The 15,983-nt window shown below is 41.4% G+C and overlaps 1 protein-coding gene across 1 annotated transcript; it reads left to right on the top strand.

The window, feature by feature from the left end:
- The first annotated feature begins 1,375 nt into the window (after nt 1-1,375).
- selenow1 (selenoprotein W, 1) lies at nt 1,376-15,975 on the top strand. The gene is made up of 6 exons (XM_060913011.1): nt 1,376-1,565; nt 6,456-6,480; nt 6,574-6,627; nt 7,803-7,877; nt 7,961-8,057; nt 15,478-15,975. Exons 1-5 carry the CDS (start codon nt 1,378-1,380, stop codon nt 8,036-8,038), a joined length of 420 nt encoding a protein of 139 aa, XP_060768994.1. The 5' UTR covers nt 1,376-1,377; the 3' UTR covers nt 8,039-8,057; nt 15,478-15,975.
- Nucleotides 15,976-15,983: the final 8 nt, after the last annotated feature.

Genomic DNA, 15,983 nt, shown 5'->3' with positions numbered 1-15,983 from the left:
TGAGATGTTTTTTTTTATGTTTTTGTACTGTATGCCATACTGATTAAAATTAAAATAGAAAAATGCTTGAAACATTTTAGGCTACATCCACACGACAACGGCAACGAGATGTTATTTAAAAAAATATCGCGTCCAAATGGGCAACGATCAGTAAAATATCAGGTCCATATGGCAACGCAACGCTTGCTGAAAATGATGCAATACACATGCCACACCTCTAGGGGCGCTGTAAGACGGTCCCTTCGGAGACACCAGAACAATAGAAGAAGTAAGGACGCATGCGCATAAACTATTATGCGCGAGACTTCATATTAGCCACAAAGTCAGAAAAATCTGTTCGTAAAATTACATTATAATGACCAAATACAATGAAAAGTATTTTTCCAGTCTCACCTGTGAAAGGTAATCCCATGTGATCTCATTTGGACGGTAAACCTGTTGGTACAGTTAAATGCAGCACATGAATGAGGCAGCTTTATTCTCCATTTTGACCCATCCAATATGGCGGCGAGGATGACGTATGATTCTACGCGGAAGGCGTCGTCTTTAATGGTCCGGAATAAATTGAATGCTACACGTTGATTGATTAATTTGTTCTTCTACACCCTTTTTGAGGAATGTATTGTAGGACTTAAACCAACATCTGAAGAGGTGAGATCGCTCCTTTTTTTCCCTATTTTTGCTGGCGGGATTGACTCTGCCCTAAGAGCTATTCTCTCTCTCTCTCTCTCTCTCTCACTTTGCACCATTACACAATAAATATTCACAGTGAAAATATTTTGTAAGCGCGTTTCATGAACCAAGTTATAGGATTTGTTGACAACTCGCATCGAGTTTGTTACACTTCTACCCGGCGTGAAGCACTCACAGTCATGTGGTTGTGACGTCATCGTAAACAAATCCGTTCTACTCATCCAGACGACTTTGCAACGGCAACATTGCCAGATCTTTCCACTCTGGAACCCGTTCTCAAAAGATTGCGTTTTGGGGCACCCAAAACGCCGGTGGCGTGTGGACGCCAGGCCGAAACGATAAACAATTGTATCGGATTCACCTGAATCCGTTGCCGTGTAGACAGGGCCTAAGTTTATGTGTAATGAGTCTATAATATATAACATTTTCACTTTCTTAAATAACTGATGGAAAATATTGAACTTTTTCACAATATTCTAATTTTTTGAGATGCACTAGTGTATATATATATATATATATATATATATATACACACACACTTTCTTATATTACGTGTGTCAAGATACTTAAATAAACAGAATAAACATAATTCTGATTCTGACTGCGAAACAAGTGACAGAAAGGTGTCCAGGAAGTTGATTTGAGTGACACCTCTTGCTTGTCATTGCGCCGATCTGTGGCACTATGTTACTCTGTTTGCTCCGCCTCGCCTCTCGGACTATAATAAAGGAAATAACTCTGAAACGCCTCAATCCTGCCTCTAAACCGAGCTCTGTTTGCATCTCTCACCCTGCTGCCTGCAGTCAGTGCTTAATCCGGACAAGAGCTGCGACAACCGCCGAAATGGGGGTCAAAATACATGTAATTTACTGGTAAGTCCACCATAGTGATATTTATAGATGCACCATATATGTACTTTAGCCGCAGGAGCTGTTTAGGTTCATTGACCGCAGCTTCATCGTGCTAACATGAATAGAGATGAGAGGGATTTATTGATATTAAAACAAAAATAAGTGTATAAAACTCCATAAATAAACTTAAATTTTCGTGAATCTTTCATGACTGTGTAGCTTTATCTCGGTTTTATCCGTCTCTACACAACAAATGCGTTTCTGTATTCCAAATCTCACGCTACACCCTACATCTGGGCACCGCCTTACGTTATATAAAAAAGGAGTGGCTTCTGAGCACTATGTAGTGCACTAGTTTTGACGTTGGGATTAATTTGAGATTGAACCTCTGGGATTTATTGAGGGTTAGATGCTAAGATTTTATTTAATAGTTTTTATTTTAAGGAAAACTCCACCATGAAACACATTGCGTGCGCTTTTATATAGAGCAAATTGCGAGGCGTTTAGTAATGCTAATTTGTTTTTAATTTGTGTACTCGTTATTTTTGTGAGAAGTTAGTGGTTGGGTACCTGATGACGTCACAGGGCGACAGTAATCTAATGAAGTTTAATAGGAGAAACGTTTCACTGAAGTGGTGTTGAGTTCACGCCTGCTTATTTTCTTGAGCAACATGTCACCTTTTTTTTTTTTAAGTTTAATGCCTTTTTTTTTTTTTTAAGAGATACGCAGAACCTTTTATTTTTAAATAAATTTCTGAGTGGATAGTATGTCCATCCTTGACTCTTCAGTCCCCCCAGGATTCCGCAGGCCTTTTTTGTGATTGTTGCGGGGGGTTTTCCAAAAAATTGTGATGAAAGTTTCGGTGTTTTTTAGGTTTTTGTTGCTTTTACATTGCGGGAGGAAGTGAAAGTTGCGAGAAATTGTTGCGATTTTCTCTTTTTGTGATTTAAAATTGAGTAATATGTTAAATATTAAGTTATTACTGAAAAACTATTGATTTAAAAAACAGACACTGAGAAATGGTCCTATAAACAACTTTTACCAGGACTACAAAAATGCAGAAAAATAGGCTTTACTTATCCAAATGCACCTGTTGGTTCAAAAGTTAAAGTGCATAGAACCTCACAGCACAACATGAAGTTACCTTAAAATATAATATAAATGCCTCAGCTTTCATGTAAGAAAAACACTATTAATACTAGTACTGTGTGCAGGCAGTCTCTCCTGAAGACTAAATTAAACAATAATTATAAACTAATAAAATAAATGCCTCAGGCTTCATAGAAGGAAAAAAAAAAACAATTTGAACAGAATCTCACAGTATGATGCTGAAGCTGCCTAAACAATGGAAAATAAAATACCATTTTTTGGCAAAAATGTTGGCATCCATTAATTTCTTGTATTAAGTAAAAAAAATAATGTAAAGTGCACACAGTCCTTCACTGTAAACACACTTTCAGTAACTGAATTTAAGCTGACATAAACACTGACTCGCACATGCTGCTTCTCTTGAACGGAAACATGGAAGTAAGCAGTGTTGCCAGATACTGCTGATGTTTTCCAGCCCAAAATATGTTCAAAACCCGCCAAAATGCACTTGAAGCCGCCCAATCTGGAAACACTGGAAGTAAGGCGGAAGGTAGTTTGTCGACGTCACCTGAAGACGACACCAACGATTGGTCAAATTTGTGGGAAAGTTGCGGTGATTGGATATTATTGCAACACCGCCCTGAATTCGTGGGGATTGGTTGAATTTGCGTTGAAGTTGCAAATCTCGAAATCCTGGAGAGTCTGACTCTTGTATGCTGCATAAATGGGAATAAAGTTTTGGTTTTTTTTGCGGTGCGGTTTCCATCAAATCCTGCGCTCTAATTGGCTGGTGAGCGGGTCCGTATCTTACATTACGGACCTCTGGCGACTCGCTCTTTCACAACAAACATGGTAGCAGCTTTTTTTTTTTTTTTTTTTTAAATAAGATTTTATAAGATTTTTGATAAGCATTTCTCAGGAGAATAGCAGTAGTTCTACATCATGGATATCGATAACGATAGTCTTCACAGCGAAGGCTAGTTTTACTACCCTGAAGAAATAAAATAAAATATTTCAGGAGAAAGATAACCTCTAACTTGCTAACGCTGAGTAAAAAACATGGCTGAATCCTGAATGATTCAATTTTGTATAAATAGGGGACTACATGGGTGGCAAAATGTAGTTGTTTTCCTGCCATGGAAGTGCACTTGTATACCGAGGAGGAAGCCATTTATGGCCCTTTTCCACTACCCTTTTTCAGCTCGCTTCAGCTCACTTCAGCCCGACACGGCTCGCGTTTCGACTACCAAAAAACAGCACGACTCAGCTCGCTTCAGCCCTGCTTAGCCCCTAAAACTCGCACCGTTTTGGAGTGGGGCTGAAGCGAGCTAAACCGTGCCGAGTGAGGCTGGGGGCGTGAGCAGACACTCCCCTGTGCACTGATTGGTGAGGAGGAGTGTCCTCACATGCCCACACACGCCCCGCGAGCACGCTGGGATCTGTAAACACCATAAACCCGGAAGAAGGAGAATTATGAATTACGAGAATTATGAAGCCTTATGCGCCTCGCCTCATCTATACGCTCTTGCCAGTATCTGTTGGCGTTGTCGGTGACAACAAGCCACAGAACCAAGACCAGCAACACTAACGACTCCATGTCCTCCATGTTTATTGTTTACTATTCGGGTCGTGAGACTACCGCTTAAAAGCTCACTGATGTCACTGTTTGCGCTGCTTAACGACATCACGTAACGTCCACCCACTTTTGCTAACTCCACCCAATGTATCCACCCACTTCCAGCCAGCACGGTTCAGCGCGGTTGTAGTCGAAATGCAACTCCAACAGCCCCGCTCAGCTCGACTCAGCCCGGCACGGCTCAGCCCGACTCAGCCGCGTTTGTAGTGGAAAAGCGGCATTACATTACCGCCGTGAATGAGGATTCAAAATGGCGGCTCGGCTCGGTTTTCCCTTTCGGGCACTCTCGTTTTCTGTTAGAATTTGGTAAAGAAAAATATATTATTTACCAGCTTAAGGTCAGTCCGTATGGTGAGATACCGTGACCTCAGCCTTGAACACTGACCCTTTCCAGACCTTGGTAACGGTATTTCATGATACGGCCCTCCCAGCTGGTAAATAACTTTTTTTTTTTTGTTAAAATCGACTGCAAAGTTGGCATTCGAGCTGCCCAGACTATAATAAAGGAAATAACTCCGAAGTGCCTCAATCCTGCCTCTAAACTGAGCTCTGTTTACATCCCTCAACCTGCTGCCTGCAGTCAGTGCTTAATCCAGACAAGAGCTGGATTAAACAAATTAGATTAAACACCGCCACAAAGCAAATTAGCATTACTAAACGCCTCACAATTTGCTCTAGATAAAACACGCAATGTGTTTCATGGTGGAGTTTTCCTTAAAATAAAAACTTTATTAGATAAAATCATCTTGGTATCTAACCCTTAAATCCCAGTGGTTCAATCTCAAATGAATCTCTGTCAAAACTAGTGCACTACATAGTGCTTAGAAGCCACTCCTTTTTTTTATTTATTTAATATAATGTAAGGCGGTGCCCAGATGTAGGGTGTAGTGAGATTTGGAATACAGAAATGTATTTGTTGTGTAGAGACGGATAAAACCGAAATAAAGCTACACAGCCCTGCGTGCGTGACGTCAAAGCAGTAACCGGTTTTAAGGCCGAGGCCTTTGACAGCTATAGACCAAAGTCGTGTATATAAATAAATTTATGGTGAAAGTAACAAATCCCATTACCGACTTGCTCAACTAAGATTGATTTGACTTTTATTGATTGTGGGTTGACTCATTAAAACAGGTGTTATAACTTGCATGCATTTTCACTGATAAAACGTAAAAGACTCTTTAAATAATCAGATGAACTGAGACAATCACATTCTGAAGCAAATAAAATCTTAAACGCACAATACAAGTTACATCTATTAATCTAAATGCAGGTAAATGTGTGTTAAAAAAGTTTATTTATTCACTTCACTATTTGTTCATTCACTTCTTCCACGTAAGCACGAGATGGCAGCAATATCCAGTTTAGACAAATAAGACTGCTGCTTCACTCATTCACTGTTTTCTTCATACGGAGTACTCCACCATTACTGCTGGGCTCAGGCAATTACTAAAACCCGGGACGTCACCGGTTTTAGCAACAACTGCGGGGAGGTCACTGCCCGAGCGATGTGTTCCGTCCCCGGTTTTACCAACAACCCTTGGCTCACTCCAGGAGGACTGGTGCAACTGAACTCCCTTTCCTTTTAAAAAAAATAAATACTTTTCTTGTTTTCTTTAATTGTTGGTCCTGCACCCTCTTTCAATATGGGCTTCTAGCCAACGCTCCTCAACAGATCAGAGGTCTCGTCCGAGTCTTCAGTAAAATGTGCAGAGCGGAGGAGAGACCGCTTCGTAGCTGCCCAACTTGTCCGTGAACTTCTCGCAAAATGCGTCCAAATCTTTGCAGTTTGAACATTCTTGGGCCATGAATGTAACATAAAGCCACCTTCTATCATGTTGCTGTGCTGGCCAGCAACACATCTACGTGGCATGGCGATAAATTGGCTCAAAATGGAGGATCGAAGTTGCAGTCAGCTGTGTTTTTAGTATAGCGGAAATAGCAATGAGACTGATAGACTTCCTGCTGTGACGTTACGGACGTCAAGGTCATTCACTCAGACCGCTACCTATATAAGTCACTTTAATCGTAAAAATGACTTAGATTTATCGCTTAAAACTATTCCTGTGCCATTCTTGAGGTCTCAAGGTGTTTATAAACGAAAGTGAAGCCATGGCTGTGCGTATCTGCTTTTAAGCAGGTCAAAATCTAATATTAATTCACCTTTATTTATTTCTTCTTTCCTCAGTGGTGGATGAGGGTATGGTGCCAAGGTATGTTAATTAACTTTGCATGCATTCCAGCACTTGGTTGTGTATTTCAGGTGAAACTGGATTATTTTCTTGTTGTCGTTGTTTGCATCACAGTTCACCAGACTCAAGACGTTGCTTCAGGACGAATTTCCAGGCGACCTTGAGATTGTAAGTTCTTTTTACGCTGGTAGAAAGGATTCTGTGTCCAAAGCGATGTCTGTCTGAATATCGTACTACTCCATGTTCCTTAATCTTGTCTCCCTTATACAAACCATGACGTCCATTATGGGTGTTTTGCATCCAGTAGTTTGAATGTTTGCAAAGCATTGTGGGATTTCAGGTATGATAATGAGTAGGGTGTGGTTTTTAGACCTGTGGCTTTATTTATTTATTTTTTCTGGGAAAAGCCCGACTCTGTAATACCACACCTCCCACTGTACTCAGAACGGCGACGTTTCAGTACAGTACAATAGTCACTATTATGAATCTGCACAGAGTCTCTGGTTTATTATGTATGCCTAATATTTTCTGTGTGTACAGTTACTGAGTCATGAGGCAGAGATGGTGCTTGGCCATTTATTCAAAACAATGTGTGCAATATCAGTACTTGGGTGTGTATGCTTATTTAACTATTATTAAGCCATTTTTATTATGGCTGAATAATAAATGAACTTAATATTAGGTTCATCTGTTTTGTCGCCATTTTTAATTATTTTGGGAATTCTGAAGAACTGGTTCTCTTTGTCACAAGTAGCATTATTACCACAATTGTATCCCACACGCAAAGTAGGTATTGTCTGTCTTCAAAGGTAAAGAAATCAAAAGAAAAACCACGAAGCTTTGCAGCAGTTCATACGTGAAGCGCTGCTATCTTAGTGGTTATCGTCCAACGTGGCGGCCTTCCGGTTTGGAAAATAAGCGTGACGTCACTTGCACATGAAGAACTGGATTTTGTACAGTGTAAAGGATTTTTTTTTTTTTAAAGTGCGATTTCCTGTTTATAGTTGCTGTAACGTAATAGACGTTCCACAACACGTACGTAACTATAAACGGATAAAAAGTACGACGTACAATGTTATCACAAGCAAATTTCAAGGGGATAAGAACGCCACCAAACTTCTCTTGGGAAAATGACATACCAGCACATCACCACCCCATCATTGATTTACTTTCCTATAAGTGCACACCTCTCTGATTCGTGTTGTCCACTGGTAAATCGTTGTCAAAGTATTTGCGCCTCTTGAACCCAAGTTAAAAATCATACTCTGCTCTAATGTGTGAATCTGTTGCTCGCCCAGTCCTCGTCAACTCCTCTTGTTTGCTGTTCATCTTTTGTCCTGCAGACAGCTGAGAGCACCCCTACAACAACTGGGTGGTTTGAGGTACAGGTGAACGGCGCATTGGTGCACTCGAAGAAGGTGAGGATACCATAACATCTCTCCAGAATTGTTCAGTACACGCAACTCTTGCGTATGTAACGCAAGATGTCTGGTTTTGACAGAACGGGGACGGCTTTGTGGATGACGCTCAGAAGACTGCCAAGGTTGTGCGCGCCATTGAGAATGCCTTAGGGAAATGAACCTGCACTACTGTTGGAGGTAACAAAACATCGCAGTTTGGATTTAAGTGTCTTCTCCATAACGACATGTGTGTGTCAGGAATGTAGGTGACAGATGGATGTAAAAGCAGAAAGTGAGTTTATTGTTGGGTTTCGGTCATGTGACTCCCCCCCCCCCCCCCCCCCCCCCGGTGATTTTACCAGAAGTGAAATAGCTGGTGGTTTAAACGGCTGCCGTAGCGCAAACGACTAGTGATAAGCTATCAGAGTACACTCGTAATCTAGAAGCCACTGCTGGCTTTAGATACATTCAGCAGATTGCTATGTGCAATGGAATCGACGCCTACAGTCTGGGAAAGGATTTGTCATACAATCTCAAAAACTAACCTTCAGTCGAGTTCTCCGACATCTCGAACTATCTGGTGTTGCAGACGTCCTTCTACACCGCAAAACGGATGAAAGCGTGGAAGAGTATGGAGGCTTGGCTGGGTAAAGGACCTCGCTATCAAGTCGCTGCCAACCAAATCCTGGATTGTTTTCGCCCGTGTAATGTTTGTTTTTTTTTTAAAAAAAAGCTTTTTGTTCACGTCTTTACAACGACATGCTGCAAGTTGAAGTATAAACAAATGACAGTTGGCTTGATTCTCCCTTGTGTTGGCTCTTATCTCTCAGGTAAATCATTCACAAAGATCATCAGAAACCCCTTTAAAGACCTGGATCTTCGTTAAACGAGACAGAGAAGTGATCACGGTGCATTGTAACTGTACGGCTGGGGAAGAATTTTGTCGCAACCTTCATGCATATGGACTTTGTGAGGCGTAAACAAAGGAACAGCTGGGGACTTTAGCGCTTCGTGACTAAAAAAAAGTCCCGTAAAATAACGACACATAGCAAGAAAAGTACTTGGAAAACACTAAGGACGTAGCCGAGAGGGAGATACAAACCTTTCACCAAGTGATCACTGCAAACTCGAGCAGGCTTCGACTCGGCTCCCTTTGACTTTGGCGAGAGGTTCAAAAGCCACCTTTCTCGATGTCTTTTTGTGAAATCCTGTGTTCGTTCACCCTTTAGTTTCAGGGTTTGATCAACCTAAAACAATGCAAGCGTAAGGCGTTTTTCATGCGAGCGACGCGCCTTCTCTGTACAAATGCTTTGGTAGACCACCAGCTAAAGTTTTGAATAACTAATGAGGCGGATGTGACGTCACGAGAAACCCAGCAATTTAGGCAAGAATCAGAATCCTGAAACAGGTGAAGTTAGTCAGTATGGCCATGATGCAACATTTTCTATTTTATGATGGCTGTGTGAGGGGGAGGGGAAACAGAAATAGTCCTTGCACTTATGGACAAAGTTCATCTTTTTAAACGATTAATTAGTAGTAGTAGTAGAAATTGTAACGTCATTCTTCTGACCAATCAGAATGGAGAATTCAGCAGCACTGTGACGTATAACTTGGCATATCAATTTATTACAGGTAGCGTCGGAAATTTGTTCAAAAGGTTCGTTCTGTCAGCTAGCACTTCCAGAAAGACTAAGTTGTAGTTCATTCCTCTGAATCAATTGGTGTGCGTGCAGTTTTGGACATGTCCCTGATATGCAGTGTGGGAAATAAGGTCAGCCCGGCGAACATTTACCAGTAATTTTTGCATTTGTCCGTCTGTAGTGCAAAAGCATCACACCGGATGGCCCATGAAAACTTGTAAAGATATGGGTCTTAATCCTCTTCCTAATATTACACTGGGCGGATACGTTGTTGTAACGTGGCCTGTGATTGGCTGATCATGGAAGCTCTCCATGAATGACAAGTCTCATCTCAGCGAGAAGGAGAGCATTCTGGCATGACCCCATGTGACCATGTTATCAGCTGGGTAGGTTTACCACTAACGTTAAAAGAAAATGGACTGCTACAGGTCAGGATTTGGACCCTGACAGTGGCCTTTCCATCGTATTTGATCAAGTTGTATGAATTTGTTTAATGGTTTTATGTGCCTTTTTTTTTATTCATAATAAGAATGATAGTCATATGCTTTGTAGAATGTACAGTGGTGCTTGAAAGTTTGTGAACCCTTTAGAATTTTCTATATTTCTGCATAAATATGACCTAAAACATCAGATTTTCACACAAGTCCTAAAAGTAGATAAAGAGAACCCAGTTAAACAAATGAGAGAAAAATATTATACTTGGTCATTTATTTATTGAGGAAAATAATCCAATATTACATATCTGTGAGTGGCAAAAATATGTGAACCTCCTAGGATTAGCAGTTAATTTGAAGGTGAAATTAGAGTCAGGTGTTTTCAATCAATGGGATGACAATCAGGTGTGAGTGGGCACTAGGGCTGTGCGATATGTTGAATATACTCGATATCACAAATTGTGTGCGATACATAAAATTATTATATCGTAACTATCGAGTATTTTATGGTCATCTTCCGACTTGCGTTTGTTTCGTGTTTGTTTAAAACATTTCCCGGTAGTTTTCTCCCTGTCCCTCAGGCAGTAATGTGAGAGGTTGCCTAAGGGTAAAGAAAACAATAACGTCACACACTCGCCAACCAATCCCGGGCGACATCTCGGTGCTGAAAGGAACTTCCGGGAAGATTTTCTAGTTTCGGTTGTGTTGCCAGATTGGGTGGTTTTAAGTGCATTTTGGTGGGTTTTGAACATATTTTGAGCTGGAAAATGTTAGCAGTATCTGGCAACACTGCCGGCGGGAAGATTTCCTGGTTCCGGTTTACAGCGCTGACTCAGTTTGTGCAGTCGCTGGTGTTGCATAGGCTACCGTGTAAGCTCTGTCAATTTCAGTGACAAATTACTTCCTAAAAGAACTAGTAAGGGGTCAGTCATCTGGCATTTTTTTTGGATATCGCGAGGAGGACGTGGAACAGCAAATGCCAGTTTGTAAAGTGTGCAAAAAAAACCCCCCTGTCATCACGAAAGGCAGCAGCACTACAAATATGTTCCATCACCTGAAACTCACCCGGTACAGTATGAAGAGTCTCTTAAACTCCAAACTACCTGCCCACGAGCTAAACAAATGACCCTAGCGGCCTCGTTCTCCAAAGCCCCCCCATATGAGAAAATGAGTCAGAGATGGAGAGCTATAACGGATGCAGTCACTAACTTCATTGCCGAAGACATGATCCCAGTTAGTATAGTGGAAAAACCAGGCTTCCAAAAATTACTAAACACACTTGATCCCAAATATGAGTTGCCTGGTTGCAGACATTTTACAGAGAAGGCAGCAGCTGGAATTATACACATCTGAGAGGCAGAGCCAGAAAACATTCAGTTCAAAAGTGTGCAAAGAGAAAAATTGTTTTGCAGATCTCTCTCTTCTCTCCCTCAATCTCTCTCTCTATTGTGAATGTTCCAGTGGTTCTCAGTAGTCAGGTTAATAGCTTGGAGATCTATTTTTTTAAAAATAATATTTAATGAAATAGCACTTTTCTTATTTAAGCTAAATGTCTTTCTCAGTGTTGAGCTTGCACTTTATTGGCTTGAGCCCTGAGCAGCTCTGTATTGTGTTGCCCCTTTGTTGCAATTTTCAAGATTGTTTTTGCAGTTTGTGCCACATCTTTGTTGAATAAAAATAGTCTTATTTCAACTCAATTGTGATTAATCACCAACATGAAAATTTAAAATGTGTTGAAAACCACCTGTAAAGTTAACCAAGAATGTTATTTAATCTGCAGGGATTGTAGTGAAAACAGTAAAGAGTAAAAGATTTCATGGGGTCCTTTAGAGGAGATTTAAATATATCGAGATGTATATTGTGAAATGGAGAAAATGTATCGGGATATTCATTTTTTCCCATATCGCACAGCCCTAGTGGGCACCCTGTTTTATTTAAAGAACAGGGATCTATCAAAGTCTGATCTTCACAAGATAGATTAGATAGAACTGAGGACCTCAGAAAAAGCATTGTTGATGCTCATCAGGCTGGAAAAGGTTACAAAACCATCTCTAAAGAGTTTGGACTCCACCAATCCACAGTCAGATTGTGTAGAAATGGAGGAAATTCAAGACCATTGTTACCCTCCCTAGGAGTGGTTGACCAATAAAGACCGCGCTAAGAGCAAGGCGTGTAATAGTCAGCGAAGTCACAAAGGACCCCAGGGTAACTTCTAAGCAACTGAAGGCCTCTCTCACATTGGCTAATGTTCATGAGTCCACCATCAGGAGAACAATGAACAATGGTGTGCATGGCAGGGTTGCAAGGAGAAAGCCACTGCTCTCCAAAACGAACATTGCTGCTCGTCTGGAGTTTGCTAAAGATCACGTGGACAAGCCAGACGGCTATTGGAAAAATGTTTTGTGGATGGATGAGACCGAAATAGAACTTTTTTTTGCTTTAAATGAGAAGTGTAATGTTTGGAGCAAGGAAAACACTGAATTCCAGCATAGAGCCTTATCCCGTATCAAGTCAAGTCAGCTTTACTGTCAAATATGCTATACATGCTCGACATACAGCACAGATGAAATTTGTCCTCTCTGACCCATGGTGCAAACAGGCAATGCAATAAACAAAAATAGAATAACTGAAATAAACAATATACAGTATAAACACTCTAGATAAGAAATAGACGTAGACTAAACACTCGTGTGTGTGTGTGTGTGTGTGTGTGTGTGTGTGTGTATTGGAGCAAAAAGACATAAAATAAAGTCAAGGGCACTTGAGGTATAGCAGTATAAACTAATAGCTGTTAAGGTGAGGTAGTGTGGAATAGTGCAAATGAGTGAGGTAAAAGTGAAATGTGCAGTCCCTGAGTTCAGTGTGCGAATGAATGTTGAGGGTGTGTGTTGGGAGGGAACTGTGAGGGAGACATGATGTCAGATGCTGAAGGGGGGGCAGGGGGTGTACGGGCAGAGGGGGAGGAGGGGCAGAACAGGGAGGGAGTTGAGCCTCCTGACTGCCTGGTGGAAGAAACGGTCCTTGAGCCTGCTGGTTTTGGCCTGGAGACTCCACAGTCTCCTTCCCGACGGCAGCAGGCTGAAGAGGCTGTGAGATGGGTGGGTGGGGTCACCTGCAATCCTGATGGCTTTGTGGGTGAGGTGGGAGTTATAGATATCCATAAGAGAAGGGAGAGAGACACCAATGATCCTCTCAGCTGCTCTCACGATGCGCTGCCGAGTCTTGCAGCAGGACACAATGCAGGCGCCGTACCATGCGGTGATGCAGGTGGTCAGGATGTTCTCGATGGTGCCTCTGTAGAACGTGTGCATGATGGGGGGCCGGGGCTCTTGCTCTCCTCAGTTTGTGGAGGAAGTACAGACGCTGTTGGGCTTTTTTTTGGCCAGTGATGTGATGTTGCTCCAGGACAGGTCTTCAGAGATGTGCACAGCCAGAAACTTGGTGCTGCTCACCCTCTCCACTGCAGCACCGTCGATAGTTAGTGGAGCATGCTGGGTGTGGGCTCTCCTGAAGTCCACAACAATCTCCTTCGTCTTCTCCACGTTCAGGTGGAGATTGTTGTCCTTGCACCACATGGCCAAGTGGCTCACCTCACTCCTGTAGATTGTCTCATCGCCATTGTTGATGAGACCCACCACAGTCGTGTCGTCCGCAAACTTAATGAAGAGGTTGGAGCTGGATGTTGGTGTGCAGTCATGGGTCAGCAGAGTGAAGATGAGGGGGCTCAGCACACATCCTTGGGGGGGGCCCATGTTCAATCTGTGAAACGTGGTGGTGGTAGTATCATAGTTTGGGCCTGTTTTGCTGCATCTGGGCCAGGACGGCTTGCCATCATTGATGGAACAATGAATTCTGAATTATACTAGCGAATTCTAAAGGAAAATGTCAGGACATCTGTCCATGAACTGAATCTCAAGAGAAGGCGGCTCATGCAGCAAGACAACGTCCCTAAGCACAAGTTGTTCTACCAAAGAATGGTTAAAGAAGAATCAAGTTAATGTTTTGGAATAGCCAAGTCAAAGTCCTGACCTTAATCCCATTGAAATGTTGTGGAAGGACCTGAAGTGAGCAGTTCATGTGAGGAAACCCACCAACATCCCAGAGTTGAAGCTGTTCTGTATGGAGGAATGGGCTAAAATTCCTCCAAGCCGGTGTGCAGGACTGATCAACAGTTACCGCAAACGTTGAGTTGCAGTTATTGCTGCATGAGGGGGTCACACCAGATACTGAAAGCAAAGGTTCACATACTTTTGCCACTCTCAGATATGTAATATTGGATCACTTTTTCCCTCAGTAAATAAATGACCAAGTATAATGTCTCATTTGTTTAACTGGGCTCTCTACTTTTAGGACTTGTGTGAAAATCTGTTTTAGGTCATTTATGCAGAAATGTATAAATTCTAAAGGGTTCACAAACTTTCAAGCACCACTGTAGATTTATATTTTATTATTAGAGTTTTTATTTAAGTTCTAGTCCAGTGGATTTTAGTCTGAATGCCAAATGATGTGGCCCTGTCTAGTTTTGAGACATTTTAAGTCATTTTATTGCAAAGTTGCTCAATTTTAACTCCATGTAAGAATAGTTGTGGTGTTAATTTCTTATAGACTTATTATAAACATGGTATAAAAGTCATTGACACTGTTCCATGAGTAAGTGTTTGTTTATTTATAGTACCTGTATGAGTACCAGTAAGTTGTAACCAAGTGGAACATCCCTGCCCTCCATAGCGCCCCCCCCCCAAACATGGAACTGATCTGTGTGTGCTACTGTTTTCTTGGGTAGAACTTTTAAGCATGGTTTTTCTTGTAAATGTATATTCAATTTGTAGTGTCCTTTGGCCTTTTGAAGATCATAATGTGCCTGGAAATAGCTGAGAAGCCATTGCCAGGCATCTAAAGCCCTTCTGCATTGTTCTGGGCCTTTGGCCCGTCATTTAGACAGGCTGAAATTTGGATAGACGGACATTTCAGACTTGTCTGTCCTGTGACAGTCTCCTTTAAAATTCCTTATTTCCCACACTTGATGTGTCTGCCAATCAGTTTCTGCAGTCAGTTGACCGGCAGTCTCAACGGACCGCAACCAGAGACTATGGAATGTCAAAATTTGGTGACTTGTAGTGATGATGGGTGAAATAACCATTGGTGACGTGAAGTGGGTGGGTAACGAGCCTCAACTTTGAGACATCCAACAGGAGCCGTTGGATATAAGAGGGATACATCGGCAACCAGAGCTTGACATATCAGCAAGTGACCAAATGTCTGCTACAAAACAATGCATGATGAGCAACTCGCTTTATATCTAGACAACCTGTCATGCACTGAAATTAGTTTTACCATGTTCATATCGGCATACGTAATTGAAATGGAACTTGGTAGTAAATCAGTGGCGTAATTTATCATTGTGTTTTGCTTAAGATGCCATGAAGGGTTATAGAGGGCAGGAAGACGAGGAGTCAGCTGAACGAATCTCTCATTAGTTTTTTTTTTTTTTCTCAAATTTCCAGATCTCATAGTTTGACTTTGTCTTTCTTTCTTTCTACTCAGTTTGTACGTCTCTGTTTGTTGACCTCTCTGAAAGCGCAACAATGATGGTGATCTCCGAAGTGTCTCTGGCACGGATGTTACTTGATGCCTTCTGCTCTTTCACCGAGGAGACTTTCCGAGTGGGCAAACTCCAGGAAAGGGTTTTATGTCATGCTTTTGAGAATTGAGCCATGCAAATGTTTTACATCTAAGCTTTCTTTACTCTTTAATGATTCATAAATTGGAAGATTTTGAACATTCATGTAATAAAAAAAAAAAATTCTTATATAGCAACTGAGGTGTCAATTCAGTTTTTTTTTTTTTTTTTTTTTTTTTTTAAACTTATAGCTTTATAATGGTGTTTATTTCACTGCTTGTCAAGTAGTAATTTAATGCAAGAGACCTTTTGGCTTTTATGCAAATTATATTTGGTCTGCAAACAAATCTGTACTGATTTACATTTAGAGCAGACGACGCCCTTATGCCTTGTAGTCTCCATTAAACATCATGCTCATGAAATTGGTCGA

The sequence above is a fragment of the Neoarius graeffei genome, chromosome 28, assembly GCF_027579695.1.
Source record: "Neoarius graeffei isolate fNeoGra1 chromosome 28, fNeoGra1.pri, whole genome shotgun sequence".
Classification (NCBI taxonomy): domain Eukaryota; kingdom Metazoa; phylum Chordata; class Actinopteri; order Siluriformes; family Ariidae; genus Neoarius; species Neoarius graeffei.
Note: the sequence above shows the minus strand (reverse complement) of the source record. Positions and strands in the feature narration are given on the sequence as shown.